The 18,245-nt window shown below is 44.6% G+C and overlaps 1 protein-coding gene across 1 annotated transcript in view; it reads left to right on the plus strand.

The window, feature by feature from the left end:
• The window catches only part of SMARCA5 (SNF2 related chromatin remodeling ATPase 5), a 682,605-nt gene that overhangs the window by 221,835 nt on the left and 442,525 nt on the right, over positions 1–18,245 (plus strand). The window contains exons 8-9 of the mRNA XM_069631209.1: positions 15,538–15,669; positions 16,430–16,498. Coding sequence (XP_069487310.1) covers positions 15,538–15,669; positions 16,430–16,498 — 201 coding nt within the window. The remainder of the gene's footprint in view (positions 1–15,537; positions 15,670–16,429; positions 16,499–18,245) is intronic.

An 18,245-nucleotide genomic window follows, 5' to 3' on the forward strand; every position in this document is an offset into this window, starting at 1 on the left:
CCACTTGGGCCACTCCCTCGGCTTTCTGCAAGCATTACATTTTGGAGGATGGCTCTAGATCTGACGCGGCTTTCGGACAGCCGGTTCTCAGGGACCTATTTGCTTAAGAAGGGTCTCCTCTCCACCCTGGGGCTATATTCAGTTGTAATCTCCCATGCAGTAAGGAGGAAAGGGGATGGGATGTAAGCATAATTATAAATTACTCATCGTAGTGACTAACTTACTTGGTCCATAGTCCTCTTTCCTCCATACCTCCCAAACTCCCCCCTAATACTGGTGTCATTAGGCAATGTTAACTCCATTATCGACGCGTCAATGGGGACTTAGGTGTGGCGCTGGAGGGCGGAGTCCCTGGGCTGCACCCCCCGCGCCACAATTTAAAGGGGAAGGTTTTTTCTGGTGAAAAAGGTTCCGTATCCCGTTCTTTGACGGACGCCCATGCAGTATGGAGGAAAGGGGACTATGGACTAAGAGTACGTTAGTCGCTACAGTGGCCAACTTATAATTTAGTGTCCCTGGGTTTGTGGGAACAGAATGTGGAGGAGTTTTTCCAAACCTTAGTATGTAGCTAAGGCACTTAAAGGTCCCACTAAACATGCAATAGGCCCTATCCAAATTGTTCTCATTTTGCCAGCGCTCATCCAGTGCAATAACATGACTGTTATATCCCTGTTAGTGTACAGAGTGAAGTACCATGGAGAGTCCTGTTGGGAAATGACTTAAACTCTTGGAGTAGTGTCTAGTACCCCCAAGCCTCCCAGCAAAAAGCAGGAGCGAACAAGATTGGCCAGCGAGGCGAACTTGAGATTCTCAATTTGAGTTCAATGCCTCCAGTCCACAGGAATACTTCAACTTCCAAGAAAAGAGAGCAAGGAGAAATCCAAGATCCCTGGGAGAATGGTATGAAACCTAAACCTGTACATGGGACAAGGACATCACCGAGAGGACTCTCCGGTCACTACAGTGACCCACTTCCCCAGCTGATGCTGAGTGGGAGGACAACCAAATTCTGTAGAATCAGCTACTGGTGACAGAGCTGGATGAAAACCTTCCCTGCATTGGAGTGCTGGATCCTAGAGACCATCCTGAGCTGCAGACTTTACTTGCAGAAGGTTGGACCCTGTAGGGCCAACTTAAGCAAAAGACAGTGTCCCTCTCTAGAAGGTCTGCGTCACCAGATAGCTTCCCAGCAGGAAGGGCAAGAGCGAGGGAAGCATTGGCTTTACTGGGAGGATGGCCTCTACAGTGAACCTAGAGTCTACCCCAGGGAACTACAGGAGACTAGTGCCCCAGGAGGAGAGACAAAAGTTCCTACAGTTAGTGCATGGGAACCCTTTGGCTGGTCACGTTAAAGAGGATCAAAGAGGCTTACTCTGTACTACTTCTGGCCCAACATGGGGGTTGCTGTAGATGCATTTTGTAGGAGCTTGTCAGACTTCTGGCAAGAGTGCGTCCAAGAATGTGGCACCTTTAGTGCCCCTCTCTGTGGTCAGAGTCCCTTTGAGAGGTTGGGGGCATTGACATTGTCCCCTAGGCCCTCCAATTTACTCGGGCAACCGATTTTGTATTCGTTGTGGTAGACCATACTACAAGGTACCCTGAGGCCATACATATGAAAACTGTTACTGCTCAGGCAGTGGCCAAGGCCCTCCTTGGTATTTTTACCAGGGTAGGTTTTCCTAAGGAAGTCCTCTCCCACAGGGGATTAAACTTTGTCCCACTACATGCAGACCATGTCGAAGAACTGTGGAGTTACTTAAAAGTTCTCAACAGCCTACCATCCCCCAAACCAATGTTTTGGTGGAGAGGTTTAAATGTACTATGAAGAGCATGATTGGTGCTTTAGCGGAATCCCTTAGAGGAAAGTGGGACCTTCTACAGCCATGGCTTGTCTTTGCTTATAGAGAGGTCCCTCAAGCAGGGGTTGGTTTTAGCCCCTTTTAACTTGTTTATGGTCATCCAGTCAGAGGCCCTTTGGCCCTGATCAAGGAAGGGTTGGAGAGTACTCGGCCTCTACAGCCAGTGAGAGTCACTGACTATGTGTTAGGTCTCCGACAGAGAATGACACATGACAGAAGCTTCAGATAACTTGAAAGCAGGTCAGGCTCTGGTGAAGCATTGGCATGACAAGAAGGCCAACATGGTTGAGTTTACGCATGACCAGCTGGTTCTAGTTACGGTACCTACAAGGCATAGGGCCTTACAGGACAAATGGATTGGAGCCTTTAAGGTTGTTGGAAAACATGGAGAGGTCAATTATTTGGATTTAGGCAATCCTAAGGAGGCCCACAGGGTCTTTCACACCAACCGCCTAAAGGCCTAGGTCTCAGACCAGAACTGGGAGCTTTGCTTCTAGCCTCTGGAGGAGGAGCAGCCTCTACCTGACCTCCTCAGGGGGCAACCTTTAGATGGAAAGATTGGTGTTAATCTCTTCTGATCTGACACGAACAGCAGGAGGAGTGCAGAATTCTGTTAAATAGGTTTGCCCCCCTCTGTTTTCACTATCACCAGGCTTGACCCCTTGTGGCCAGCATGAGATGCTCAATGGTGACTTTGTACCTGTTAAAAGCAGAGGTTACAGAATGTCAGACTGTGTAAGAACACACATAAAGGAAGTGGTCAACAAGATGCTTGATCTTGGGGTAATGAGCCATCTACAAGTCCATGGTCTAGTCCAGTTGTGCTAGTACCAAAGGCAGGATCCAAGGAGTTGACATTCTGTGTGGACTATAGAGCTCTAATGCAGTCACTGATGCCCATCCTTTACCTAGGACAGATGAGCTGGTGGAAGAACCTGGTTCAGCCAAGTACCTTAGTACATTTGACCTAACCTCAGGCTATTGGCAAATAGCTCTAACAGACCATGCCAAGGAGAAAACCGCGTTTTCAACTCCAGGAGGCTTGTACCAGTTTCAGGTTATGCCTTTTTGGACTACAAAATGCACCTTCTATATTCCAAAGGATGGTGAATCATGTTTTGAATGGGATGGAGGACTGCTGGGCCTCACGAAGAGGATGGCACTGTGTGATATATTGACCCAACTCAGCTGTGCTTCCCCCACATCACAAAGCTGAATTTCAGCAGAAGCAGCAAAATAGCTGCCCTGGTTTCTGAGTTCCATGGTCTCAAAACTGCATTTTGCAGCATCACAAAGATGGCTGCACTGTCTTGCCAAGCACACATTGGGCAGGATGGAACAAGGGGACACTGAGGGAGCATGCCAGTGTGTTCTGACATATACAAAAGGAATAAAGTGAAAAAGCAGCGTTGTTTTGCTGCCAGCCCTAAATCCCCAGTAAAAAGGAAACTTTTTCACCTTTAAAATAAGGCTGCTGACGCTATTTTCATCTGCTCTTCCTTAACCTACTGTTATTAAAAAGGCCCTGCCGTTCCCGGTATATCCCATTGTGCTTCAGCAAAAGCAAGCATGATTTCTAATTGACCGGCCCTGTCAAACCAACTGTGAAAAATCAACCAAGGCACTTTTTACTGCACGGGGAAACACGTTCATTTTCTTCACAAAGTAACAAAGATCAGTAGTTCAAAGGAACTCCAGCTATCTGGGCCATGTCAATTTCAATGCTTGTGTGCTTCAAACCAAACTCTGGCATACAAGAAAATAACTATGGCTGCAAAACAGTGTGGCAATCTGATGGCGATGCAAAACTGAATTTAAAAAATGCCAGCTTGCACCACACGTGTGTGTGGGGGGGGGGGAGAGCTTGGCAAACTAAAGTAGAAAGATGCCTGTTTTTAAAAAGTACAACTGTTGAATGAAAGCCTGCCATTACCTAGCCATGTGAACGGGTTGGTTGCTGGTGAAAATACACACATGGGCTATTTTATTCCACAGGCTTGTTTTAGTTCAGGACCAAATGGAAGAAAATAAAGGTTTTAAACCACCTGGGCTGGGTTTTGCTAGTTCTCAAAAACAGGTTATTTCAGTTGGCAGAGCTAAGGCTTACCCCAAAGAAAGGGAACCACCATAAACTCTAAACCGATACTAACACCCCAGTGATAATTACTAGGTTGGACAGTATGTGGTCTGGACTGAACCCCCTGACAATGGACCTCCCAGGACAAGGAAGTGGGAAGGGGCAATAAACCTTCAATCAAGCTGGGAAACCCCCAACTAGCTCTGGAGGAAATGACAGTTGGTGGCAGCTGAAGAGAAAAAATGGTCCAGTGACAAAGGACTGCCATTTGTTTGCAAAAACTATTAATTAATAAAAATGTAAAGCATTTTATCTCTGCAGCAAGACTTGGTAAAAATCTAAACATTTTGCAGTTTAAACGTGATTTTGTGGGGGTATAATTTGAGATCTTGTAGAATTCACTGAACCCTTGGGTACAGAAATGGCAAAGAATAGGGGATGATAAGAAAAGTATCCATGATCCCATTGCGAATTTTCATACTTGCATCCCTTATGATAATCCACACGAGTGTACAGTTCTGTAAAGTTGCAGAATTTTGTGCCGAATCTTTCATACTCAAAATTACCAAAAAGTATTAGAAGGGCGAAACAATGTCTCACAGATGAGTTGGAGTGGAATGGTCTGCATAAAATATGTAACCTGTTTATGTAAGTTGCGAAGAGACTTCAAATGTACCATTTGTGGCAAAATCGTATTTTAGCTAAAGTAACTGGGGAGGTTTTTGAACATTGTAAAACTCGCATCATAAATCTGACATGCTATCCTGAAATCCAACCAGTTGAGAGCGAGGTGGGGACTAGCACCCCGGACCAATCTAGTCTGCTAGAGGTGTGCTTAGTTAAGCCTGCCCAGCCATATACTTTGATTTCACTATGCATTATAAATAGTCCTTGACAAGACTCTAGACATAACTTTTCCTGATTTTCCTGCGCCAGCGTTAATTTTCCATTCATTCTGCTGAGTCCAGATTCCAGCTATAAGGCCTAAGCATTGCTGACCCTTCCAGCAAGGCCTCAATTCGGAAATCCTAAATAACCAAAGGGAGAAAGCTATGGTATTATTTGGGAAGTATCCTGATACCACTAACTGCTGCCCACTAACTGCATCCAGCGGCACCTGTGCCATCTAGCGACCAGAATTACCATTCGGTGACCCAACCTTGCTCAGCTGTGTTTTGCCCAGCTGTACTTTGCCAGGCGCGCTGCTGTGTGGCGACCAGAACCTGTTGACGGTCCCAAAATCCCGAACTAAGTGGACTGTAAGTATAATCCCTACCCCATGGGAATCCATTGTCTATCCATTGTCTATCTTGTCTTGCATTTGTCCTTATCCGCACTCTAAGATCCTATCCTAATAACTTGTTAAAACTGTCAGAATTATCCGTGCAACCCTCCCCTTGATTCTAGTGCTAGCACCATCTCTATTTTTTTTGGTGTAAACTGTAAGCCTTTAGTTATATTTCGAGTAATCCAACTAATTTCCATATTTTATTGTTAGGGTTGAGCACTGGGGTGGTAAGGTTCACATTGCAAATCAACCTTAGTGCTTACTGTGGTCTTTTTCAACAATATAGTCTAGAGAATTAATTTCAAGTAACGTTTGCCTTTGATTCAAAACTGAAGTCTTCATTTTGACAGCTTTGTTTTCCAAAAACTGAACCCCATTTCAACATGAAAATCTAATTCTAAACTGCAGCTACCCACATTCTTTCACTTCTATAATATCCCTGTGATGTACCTCTGTTCCCCAGACTAAAAACGGCATCACGATTTGCAATATTTCACCTTTTTTAAAGAAACCTTTTGAGTAAATTTACACGGAAATTGAAAGGAAATGCAACTGTTACACTTAACATTTGGCTGTAATCCGTTTTGAACTTTCCACTAGTTTTTCGAATTGTATGCTCTTGGTAATCCATTGTATGTGATTGTTAGCATCTTTGCCTTGTTGCTTTATTGAGGAATTGTATTTGTTTCAAGGTTTTTAACAAACATTAATTATTCGTCCATTTCCAAGTGTCATTTAATAACCTTGCTAGGGGTTTAACGGTTTTTCCCTCTTATTTGGGGAGTAAAGGTCAGATTTTGATTGTATTCCTGATTACCTACTGCTTCTTTATATCCACTCAGAATTGATTATTTGTGGGTTGAGGGAACATTGCATGGGGAAATCCTAACTTGGGTGCCATCTTTACTAAATCAAAAAGTGCTCCTATTCCCTGCTTACATTCTCATTGTAATTATCACCCCATTGGTGATTGCTGCCCCATTTAAAAAATGTGATTCCTTTTGAATTTTAAAATAAATATTATATTTCACCAACCAGCCTGGTTCATGGTCCATTGTGAACCGGTGTATTTGAAAAGGGGGTGTGATACGAGTTGTGTATCATCTCAAATTGAATCTGCATAAAATAAGGAGAAAAGCATCTGTTTTGTGCTACATACTAGGTCGAGACAAAGGTGTGTGTTGCCTGATTGAAATCCTTAAATTGTGACGGAAGCTTCAGAAAACCTGAAAGCAGGTCAGGCTCTAGTCCAGCATTGGCACAGCCAGAAGGCAAACCTGGTGGAGCTTACTCCAGACACTTTTATTGGTTCGTTCAAGTGCAACATGCTCGTCCCATTGCAGGTTCCAAACCAAGGGTTAAGCCAACGCTGCCCTTCATCCTTGGAAGGCAGGTAAATACCACGCCTGGGTTAGAACACTGATAATTACAGTGCTTAAAAGTGGTAGGTCCGCATGGATCTCCTTTAACAATCTATTTTATTATATAGACTGTCAATACAGAGATCCGTGCACTGGAGCTTTTATACGAGGTGAGCAGTTTCCACATAGGCACAGAGCTATGAAAACAGTGCTGTTATTTGCTGACCATTCATCTTCCAATTAGCCATTACAGTATTGGATCCTATTTAACAAAATTAATACAATTGCCGGGGAGATAAGCAAATTTGATAGGCACTCTGGGGGTCACAATTACCCCACCAGCTCACTGTCCCTTTAAAGGAAAGCAAGGCGTCTCAAATAAAACCCAGGAGAAAGCGTTCAATAACCTTAAAGGAATAGTGCGCTCAAAAATATTTTTGCTATAAAAGATGGGCAATAATCCAAAACAAACATTAAACATGTATGATGAGTTCCATGTAAACATTTGAGCAAACGAGGCTCAAAGCGTTTACATGGGAGCATCCATTTTGCCATTTCAGGCAGCCTCATCAGCTCATGTTAAGCTCTGCCCTGGCGGTATTAAACAAGCAGCAAAAGGAGCTTTTGCTTACTGCAGCCAGTCAGTACAGAGCTCAACATGAGCTGAGGGGGCTGCCTTCAATTTAATTTTGTTTTCGGTGCTCCGAAGCCCAGGGAAGCACAGAAAAACATAAAATGAAGGCAGAAAGCAAAGGCGTGGCAATTACAAATGTATTTGTGATTGCCGTGGTTGGAAAACCACGGAAATCATAAATACAACTACGTTGCTCTGACTGCGGCGGCTTTTGCTTAGAGACTCCTGGGCTCCCCCCGGTTGGGGGAGCCCAGGAGACCACACAAACCGCTGCAGTCAGAATAACCACTTTGTTGTATATGTAAATACTGCTGCAGTTACAAATACAACATTGTATTTCAAACTGCAGTGGCTTTCGCTTGGAGTCTCCTGGGTTCCCTCAGGGTTGGGGGGGCCCAGGAGACTCCAAGCAAAAGCCGCCGCAGTGAGAACCACCGCAACATTTTGAAAGACAACCATGTTTCTGCCTGTAGCAGCTTTCACATTGAGTCTCCTGGGCTCCCCAGGAGACTCAATGTGAAAGCTGCTGCAAGCAGAAACACAACACGGTTGTATATTAAAATGCTGCAGTTTTCTTTCTAAGTTCCTCGGGCTCCTCCGGCGCGAGAAACTTAGAAAGAAAACCGCAGTGTTTTTAAATAAGTCAACGTTGTATTTGTTTGCAGTAGCTTCAGCTTGGAGCACAGGTGACTCGAAGCTGAAGGCACCGCAAACCTAAATACAGTGTTTTAAAAGCTGCGGGCTCCTCAAGCCCGGACAACTTGGAAAGAAAACCGGAGCCTTTATATTTGCAGTGCTTATTTAAAAAAAGAAATGAGCACTTACCTAGATGCAGCTTTCCTGCCTGCATTCTCTGGTCTCCAGCACCAATGAAGCAAAAGCCACCCAGTGGTAGCTTTTTGTTTATTACAGCTGGCTGGCTTTTGCTTCATTAGTGCCAAAAGGGCAGCACAGGAGGCTCATCCATTTCACAAAATGGATGCCTCCTAGTGCTTCAAATTTGAGCTTGGGCTTCATTTGCTCAACTTTACATAGGGACTTTGTTTAAAAATATTTTTTATATATATATATTTGATTATGGGCCATCATTTTAGCCAATAACATTTTTGAGCACACTATTCCTTTACGCATGTAATTTGTTTAACTGGTACAATGAAGAATGCAAGCAGTTTAGCAAACTTAACCCAAGGTGTAAGCTGGCAGGCACTCAAAATGAACAAACCACTCAAATCTCAAGATAAAGGTGCCCACTACATGCAGATGTTCTAGGCATGTCATGTTAAATATAATGAAACATGAGCCTAGCACTGCTTCTATGTCCTTAGGAGAGGATTTTGTGTTAAAGCAGTTTATCTGGACGTTGAAGCACAACATATTGATAGCTTATAGCGATTTATGCAGCTGCTGCTGGATGCCATTAGATTTGTGAAGGGGTAGCTGTGGAGGGAGAAGAGGCATGAATAGTCGGAGTACTTGCCTAGTCTATCCCACAAGCAGCACATGGGTGGAGGTGACTACCTAGTACAGTATGCAACACGACTTAACCTGGCACTCGTCTGCTAAATGGCTGTGCGTGTGGACCCAATGCTCCCTGAAAGTACCCTTTTTGGGGTTGTATAGCATTCTGACTACACCATGGTCATCCCTGGTCTCGTTTCTGCACAGCTATTCAGATGCAGTCAACTCGGGTATGTTGTTGCTGAGTCTGCATAAGGTTTGAGCTACATTTCCCTATTCCACGTTCTGAAGTGCTGACCCTAGTGTCTGATAGAGGTAGGGACTTCAAAAGGATTACAAACCTACTGGGGCCTGCCTGCTTAAACGCACGCAAAGAAAGGTGTTTACAGGATTTTCATGCGTAAAAAGGGAAGATGCACATTTTATCTGGAGGGCTGCTTGCATCGTTTCAGGGCCTACCTTCCTCAGGCCCCACATTGGGGTGGACAACCATTGTGCTCTAACTTGCTTTGGGACACTTGTTGCTTGGGCAATCCAGTTAGGGAAACTGAATTTCCTTGCCAAAGCAAACCTGCAAACCTGGATTCTCCTCCTTTGATCCCTGTACTCTGCTTTCTTGCCTAGTCTTCCTCGGACCTTGGTCACTGGTGCTGCATGTTAGACAGATGTATCAGTTTTATGCTTAATCCCCTCCTAGTGAGACCCCAGCACATTTTGCTGGAGTTCTGGACCTTTTTCTTTCTATCCCGAATAAGGGCAGCCTTCCCCCCCCTCATTCAGTTTTGTGCTCTGACATTTTGGGAGCTGCTCTTTGTATTACCTTTATCTTATGCCGTCTATTACTTTTACAGCACATAGCACCCTATGTGCAGTGTTGCTGGGGAACTCTTTGGGTTCTCCTTTGATTTTTGACTAACTACGGATTTTAAGCATAGTGGATTTGTTGTATCCTTCCTAAAACTCTGAATTTATGAGAGATTAGCACACACCACATTAGGTGAAGTTTTAGGGAGATGCCTAGTATTCCTTTTCTCTGTGCTCTTGTGACTGTCTGGGACGATCCTACAGTTGTGGCTGGTGGAAGTGTTCTACAAACTATTGTACTTTTTTTTTTTTAACCACCGACTGTATTCCGTCTCGGTTGGGCTCAGTAGGGTCACCTAGGTTCTAATCTGGGTCCTTTATCTTTTCACCATTTCTTGTGTGCGTGTCCTTTTTATTTTAATTTGTTTTAAGCCCTTCTGTCGTTCTGGGAGGGGGGGAGGTCTGTGTTTTGCCTTTGATGGGCTCCCTTGGGTGGCCATGCCTAGGCTCCATTGCGTGTGAAGGCAGGAAGCGGGGGAAGGAGCTTAACTCCCCTGTCCTTTGTCAGAGTGCCTGAATGGAACCAGTTCCCACTCTGGAGGGAGGAGGAGGAGGAGGAGGAGGAGGAGGAGGAGGAGGAGGAGGGGGGTGGTGGCTGGCTGGCTGGCTTGCTTGGACAGCCACACGCCCCTTCTGTAAACTGCTGGGAGAGTTTGCAGAGGAGTGAATGGGAAATCTGAATAAGAGGTCGGGTTCCTGAGGCAGAAGGCGTCCAGTATTGGCATAGTGGACCTAATGCCAACTTGACCTACTCCGATTTGACCATCTTTTTGATTGAATTTGGTAGGTCAAATCGTAACAACTATTTTTTAATTAAAAAATAGTTGTGGGATAAGGGAATAGGTTGAGGTGGGGTTGTAGTGGGGGGGGGCGTTGGTGTCTCCCAAACGCATTAGTGGTGATTGTGGGGGGGGGGGTCTCCCTCTGCAGTGGGTAAATAAAATTTCCACCCAAGTCAATGCAGTCAATTTGGCAGTAGGTCAAGTTTTTATTTTTCTAGGTCCAACAACCCATATCAAGTCGACCACTGGAAATATCTAAAGCTGAAGACAACTAGACACCTATAGACCCTTCCAGTAACCGTGAAGCGACCATTGCTGTTGTGACCCTGTTTTCTTAATGAGAGAGGAACTCTGAACAACTCCCAGCCCCAAGACGAACTACAGATCGAGACTTCTCCCGAGGGGCTGTGACCTTCCAGGGCTGAAAACTGCAAATACCAGTAGACCTCTGACCCATTTGCAGTGCAACGTCTTGGCATGGACGAATCTGCCCAGAACTTTGAGCTCCAGTTGAACTTCCAGAGGCACGATCCCACTCATCCATGTTGCCTCACCAGAGTGCAGGACTAAAGAACTGAGTAACAGCTACCGGGCAATGTCTGTCCTTTGTTGGAGCTGTTAAAAAGGCGCCAAAACTGCAGACCGATGTGAGACTGAAGCAATCCGTGCTGAGGGTCTTCTCTCAACCTGCTGCTGTGATATCCCATTCAGTCCTTCCTTTCGTCACCAGACTAAGGAATCTGGCGACCGGGTTGGTCGCTGCTGCACAGGAGAGCATCCATGTTAGTTTATTTCTTCTTCTAACCTAAGGTACTGTGGGGCTAAAGGTAGAAAGGTACCTTAAACCGAAAAGTCGCTCCAGCGTGACCAGAGTGACTTACAAGGTGTTTTGGTGTCCACCCATACCTCTGGCCCAGACTTACCAGCTATTGTCCTTTAGGGTGTCATTTGCAGGGTCCCTATGACTTATCTTGCTAGGCATTTTTATTCTAGTTACTAAAGTATCCTGAGGAACTTTTGACTTTCCTGCTGCAACATTTTTGTTCTAATCTTTTTGCTAATTGGGGATTGGATTTACAAAGCATTAGGAGCCTTAAGTGTTAGAATGTATAATATTGCTCGTGTGAAGAATAATTTTCCTTCCTACAGACTTAATCTGGTGTACCTTTGCTATATGAAAATTACCGTTCATCTGTAAATCTATTCATGTGCAAGATGGTACCGATATTACGGTATAACTGTCATTGGTGTCATTCACTGTAACCGCAAGTAAATACAATTTGAAGCAGTCACCTTTAAACTCCCATGCGTTTTCCCCCTAATGCCAAGGCCTTTTTTGGTGATTTTGGTATTTTGCCATCCAATGCCTTCTACTGTTTTCGGTTTTGTTAACCCCTTAAGTGCCAGGGACGAGGTATCTCGTTCTTGGAAAGAGGGAGGTAATCCCGAGGGCGAGATACCTCGCCCATGGCACTTAAGGGGTTAAAGATATTGTGAGTAATTCCTGTGTTTTGGTTTATCTAAAGGAGTATTTACTTACCTGCCTTGTGTATATAAAATCTATATTTTAATGCAACTTCAGTGTGTAAGTTTCTTTGCACTATTGTATTTACTGAGTTCTGTGTACTTACCTACAGCTCGCATCCTAAAATAAGCCTGGCTGCTCTGACATTCTACCAGATCATTTGGTTAGTACAGATGTTTACTAAGAGTTTGGGACTTCTATACCAAGGGATAGTTTTTTCTGATGTTTGTTAATCTGCTTAGAATCACATGTGCATAGGTCTGACATCCAGTGGTCACTGCGGAGTATTGCATTTTGTTTTTCGTATTCGAAAAGGGGATGTCGACAAGGCGTGTCTGTAACACTATCCCTATAGTGACGTGCTTTGTACCCACAATCCCTCACGCGTCGAGGTCCCTCAGATTGTTTTTTTCCACCAAGCTACTAGTCGCCTTTATGCGGAGCTCCTCGAGAGACATTGCCAAATAGTTTCTTCGACCTTTGGTCGTTTATTATTATCAATAACGTAGATCCCTCCCTCGACGCAGAGCCGTTTCTCCGCGAGCAAGATCTTCGACAGAAGGACGAGCGGAGGGGATCCTTTGGCGCTGCCGAACACGTGGCCTGGCCTCGCCGGCCATACACAGTAGGGAGGGTGGGGTTTTGTGGTCTTTCTTTCTTTTCTTTAAGAATACCTTTCTCTTTCCTCTCCCTCTCTTTCGAGGTCGTAGTCACACTTATTACCCTCAGCTATGGAGAGGACGCCATTTAGGTTTTGCCCGCTTTGCAAGGGTAAATATACCTGGAAGGATAAGCACAAATGGTGCAACCGTTGCTTACCCCTCGATCACCAGTAGGACGGCTGTGCGGCCTGTAAATTACTAAAGCCCAAAACTCTGAAAGACCGCAGGGTCAAAAGGTGGGCGGCCTACGCCATGTCTAGGCCTGACTCCTCGCCCGCTGCCACCGAGTGTGACGAGGATAGTGACTACACAGCCCCCGTAATGGAGGCTGTAGACCTCTCAAAGGAGCGTTCACACTCCTCGTCGTCCGGCCCCGACAAGCCCGGCTCACGCCCAGCTTATGGGGATGAACACCCCAGCGACAAGGACGCACACAGAAAAACACCAAAGCACACTTTCGTCAAAGACGAAGGCAGCCATAGCGCCAACGGGGACGCCGGGCCCACCGGCGACTTCCGCCGACCGTAAGGGTCGTCGGCCCTCCCCTCCCCGCCACCGCTCCCGCGACAGGCGACTGGGCACTCAAAAAATAAGGGCGCTAAAACCAAAATTTCTGGCGATGTGCATCGCAAGAGCGCTCACGTTGCCACCAAGGACTCGACGACCAAGGGCTCGACGTTTCATAGCGCGACGGCGAAAGATCCCTCGGAAGAGAATGCTCGCCGAAAGCCTCGCGCGCATAGCATCAAAGGACGGCCGAAGACGTACGGCGAGTGAAACGCCGAAAACCGCGCACAAGGCCAAAGATACGCCGAAGGCGCCGTAAAACAGATCAGGCCAGTTTCTGACTCCGACAGAAGGCCCTAGCCAGCAAGAAGGCTACTCAGAAGGCGAAGGCTCTTTCTTCGACGTTATGGGACAGAACCAGATAATTCCAGGAGGAAGAAACCCCCTTTTCTTTCCCAGACCGTCCTGGCCGACCTCAGTGGACCTTTGAAAGGTTCCAGACCTGTATGGACAAACTAGATAGGTTCATGTCCATCCCAGAAGACCGGGCACCCAAGAGAGACCAAGTGAGGCACCCCTGGAGAGTCCAAGGGCTAAATAGCAGAAGTTTTATAACCCCCATATAGGAGGACATAAACTCTTACAATCCCACTGAGGAAGACGCCTTCTTCCAAGAGGAAGATGAGTTCACCTATGTTGAGGACCAACAAGAAGAGTAAGGTTTTCACGAGGAAACTAACCTATGTGAGGAAGGATTCCAGGAAGACGCAGGCGAGGGCGACCCAAATCCCTGGCAGTCACCGGCTAGGTCGACTGACACAGGCAGTATAATCATCGGGTCTACTGAAACTACACCAGTCAGGAACCCTTCGCCTGTCGATCAACCCACCTTCAATGTACTGCTGAAGAAGGCAGCACTATTCGAGATCGAAACTGGGGAGGTCACCCCAGACACCAATTTTGTGGAGAGGATTATCAAAGAAAACCCCCCACTAGCCAGGTTATACCCATCCTCGCCTCAGTTAAGAGACGTATTACACCTTCTCTTTCCACTCCTGCATTGGTGAGAGGGGTCAATATATACGTGTAAACTGATTAGAGCAGGCAATCCGAGGATTGAGAAGCTGTTTTCTCCCTCTCAATCAGACCCATTATATATTAAGGGTCACTCAATCCCAGACTCCCTGGTTGTGACCAACACCAGGAAAAGAGCAGGAGTCCCACTATCTACTAGTGAGGCACCCCCAGATAAAGAGGGGAAGAAGCTATATGCCCTAGCCAAGAGAATCACCACCTCTGCAGCATTCTCTACCAGAATCGCCAATAATAAAACCCTATTGGCAAGCTACGCTGATGCCCAATGGGCTAAGCTCAAACAGGACATCGAAGAAGCTCCCGAACCCCTAAAGACTTGTTTACTGGCAACAGTTAACGAGGGCTCTCTGGTCAATCAAAGCATCGTCAAGAATACCCTCGATGCAGCAGAGACGGCTGGCTGCACTTTGGTACAAGGAATTTTACTGAAGCGTTTTACCTCAAGTGCACTTTATGGAAACTCCCTCAACACCCCAGTGACTTTGTGTGACTAACCTAATACAAGGTTAGGACTTTCTAAGATGGCTAAGGTAAAGTTATCAAAAAAATCAAAGATTTCTATAAGTCCATTTGTTTCAGGAGGTTTGATTCTGTTTTAGTCCCTTTATTGCTATTCTAATGTATAGAACTCTTAACATTGCAACTGTTGTCCTATTTTTGTGGGATGTTACTTGGATTTCAAGGAATGCTACTAGCCATAATGTATATGAACACATATATATTTTTTCTTTATATAACTGCTAGTGTGTACGTTTCCTTGCATTAGGTGAATGTTTGGAGTACTGTGTGCCTCGCTACAGCCCTTCATTCCTCCTAGACTAAGCCTGGCCGCTCAGCCATTGCTACCAAACATTTGGGTCGTTCCGGCTAAACCTAAGAGGTTTAGACGTGTTCGTCCCAGGTGGGGTTTCTAAAGTCTTGTCATAGGGTTTTTGCCACGCACAGTCTAACAGCTGTTTGAGTGCTACTTTGTAACCGACGGCTATGGAGCTTACACACTTTGGGACACAATACAGTGGGGATGAGGCAAAAGAGTAAAGAACTGTGCTGTAGCGAATTACACAACCTAACCATAGTTGTAGTAAGATCTCTTGTCCAATGACCTTTTGAACAGGAATATTTTATGAAGATGTGACTTATAAGACTGTTTTGCCTTCTACTACTGCTTGTGCATCATGTATGCCTATGCTTTGGCTAGAGGTGTTGGTGTGTGTACAATTTGTTTGGGAACTCTAAAAGTCTTGCTGACACTCTTTGAGTAAATGGATCAGCCTGCTCTCCTCACTTTGCCTGCAGTCCTTCACCTATTTGGAGCGCATTTCGCATGAAGTAATCTTCCTTTAGTTGGTCTTTATGCACCTTTTGAGTTTGAACTCTAAACAAGGGGCGACATCTTAATTTAATATATTTTTCTTCTTGGCACAGCTGTCTGAAATTGTCAGGGAGTTCAAGACTACCAATCGTCTTCTGTTAACGGGAACTCCTCTTCAGAATAACTTGCATGAACTCTGGGCACTTCTCAACTTTCTCTTGCCTGATGTCTTCAACTCATCTGAGGTAAGTGCAGTACTTTGATTAGCAACAAAATCCCAAGACTTTCCGAATTGTTCTGTACAAGGAATTGACTATTTGTAAATATTAATGGTTTAGCCTATTCCAAATTGTCAAATTAAGTGAATTTAAAACTGACCTTTTGTCTGTAAAATAGCTGTTTGAAAGGTAATGTTAATTGCTGCTGTTACACAAGTTCGTAACAGTGTGCTTCCAGCCACTTAAGCATCTCATCAGAGTCCTCAGTAAAATCACTTGCTTTGTCATTCTTCTATTTAAAGACAAGGTGAAGACTAATCCTTTTACTGACAATTTGTGGAAAATCTCAATCTATCAAACTTGCAATGTTATAAATATTGGAATGGGAATCATGTCTGCTTAGAAAAATGTGTTGCTTTTCTGCCAATTTATTTTTTGTGGTGTTTCTACACCCTAGATAGGTCATACAAAATGCTTTGGTTCCATCTACGTATCTGAGTATATTCAGATCTGCGGTGCCAGCATGGCTGTTCCGCAGGAATTACTTCTCGTGCTGCCTGATTGGTTGGACTAGTATTTTCTGCTGCTCAGTCACTACCAACTGAGCAAATTAAAATCACATTTTACTTTCAAATTCATTTGTAATTATGCATTACAAAATTATTGACTTTAGGGTTTAAAATGCTGACACTAGGAAAGGAACATTCTCAATCTTATTTGAAGCCCTGTATTGTGAACTGTTTTAGTTGATCACATTTTCAGACTTCCATATGTTTTTCTGCTTTAGGACTTTGACTCCTGGTTTGATACTAACAACTGTCTTGGGGATCAGAAGTTGGTGGAGCGCCTTCATTTGGTAAGTAATGTGCATAGTTGCATGTTCTTTCCTGCTTCGATTTCCTTGCTAATGCTGCCTTAAAAAGCCACATTGAAGTGAAGTAGCATCCTAGTCAATGGATTATGAAGCATTTTAGTTGCATAAAAGGGATTGAATCCCTTTTTTATTTTTCAGAAAGACTATTAAATTGAAATCCTGACTTCCATGCAGCCTATAAAATGTTGCTATTTTAAAATCCAGGACACTTGTGATTAGGGGGTGTACCGAATAGTTTACTAGTCAGCTGAACACTGAATAGTTGGCGTAAGTATTCTGCTGGAGCTAAATAGTTTACTACTATATATGTATAGAAATTTTCCTTTTGAAATATAAACAGGAACATTGCATTAATTGGTCCTGCAAAATATAACCGATAGAAGGAACTCAAAATAGTCTGTCTCGTCTGGATGTCGCAAAATTTCTTTTCAAAACTCAGATGGCAACAGGGCATGTTAGTAATACTATCCCTAGCATGATGTGTACTGTACCCATGGTCCTTCATGTGTAGAGGACCCTCAGATTGTTTTTTTACGCATTTGAAGTCGGTTGCAAATGCAGAGTTCTCGTCCAGGCTGCTGCCTTATTAGTTGAAAGTTTAATTGTAGACTTTATTTGCTTTGTTTGTTAGGCAAGATTGTATGCAGTACCCTGTGCCAGACTGCAACAGCCTTGTCCTCTTGGCAATAGTTAACACGACCTTTGGTATAAGCATGTACTACACAAGTTGGTAGTGACTGAGCAGCCAGGCTTATCCCAAGAGCAGTCAGTGTGAGCTGGAAGGTTGCAACAGTTTCACAGTGATGGTTATTCAAATAAACACAAGGTTTCTTAAATGAAACCATTATTAATTTAACAGTCAGTTGAATAAGCCTTTTTTAGAAGAGCAATCGTAACACAAAATATGCTTCAATAAATACACTTAGTTTCACTAAATCAGTTGATACCCATTGGGGATGACACTCAATCTGGTGTTCCTCTCCCTGGCAATTAGTTACTGCAGCAGCATTGGAAGTACAGCCAGCTCCGAGAGGATGTCCAGACGAGTTCACTTTGGGGTTGATTGGTCCCACTATCCCAAGGGGAGAAGTTGTCCATTGCAGGGCTTTGGTTCAGGAGTTGCCGCAGGCGTCTCTTCCAAGTTGTTCTTAGGATTCCTTTGTCCAGTGGTCGACTCTTTCTTCCAAGCCAAAAGCCTCTCCTTTTATGCAAGTTTCTCCCATTAATTTGCAGCCTAGCTGTCACTCACACAGCAGTGTGGCTGTCCTCCGAGGCCAGCCAGCCAATCACCTTTGGGTGCATTCCTGTAACTAAGGGTATTAAGCAGAGTTTCGGGCACCTTCTTCACTTCCTGCCCCTGCCAGACACGCTGGAGCCAGAGGCAGGCTTCACAAGTGAATCCCGACAATACAAACAAAGGATCCAAACCTGTTTTGGCGCGCAGAGTAAATCTCAAGAAGGACCATTTTAACAAGAAATGGTGAAAAAAGACTGGGGCCATTTTGACAAAATGGGCACCCTGGATGTCTTACTGAAACTGCAATTGCAGCCTGTGGTAAAAACACACAATGGTAGGAAAAAAGTCAAACTAGAAAAAGGGGAAACTAAGTAACCACTCCAGCACCCTATTGTAAGATAGTGTGTGCTGGGTCTAGAAAGTTGCACAATGTTAGTAAAGTCAATTTCACTTCACTGCTCTTGGAAACAGTTTCACCAAGAGAATGTATTT

This window comes from Ambystoma mexicanum, chromosome 6q (assembly GCF_040938575.1).
Source record: "Ambystoma mexicanum isolate Mex_15411 chromosome 6q, UKY_AmexF1_1, whole genome shotgun sequence".
Lineage (NCBI taxonomy): Eukaryota > Metazoa > Chordata > Amphibia > Caudata > Ambystomatidae > Ambystoma > Ambystoma mexicanum.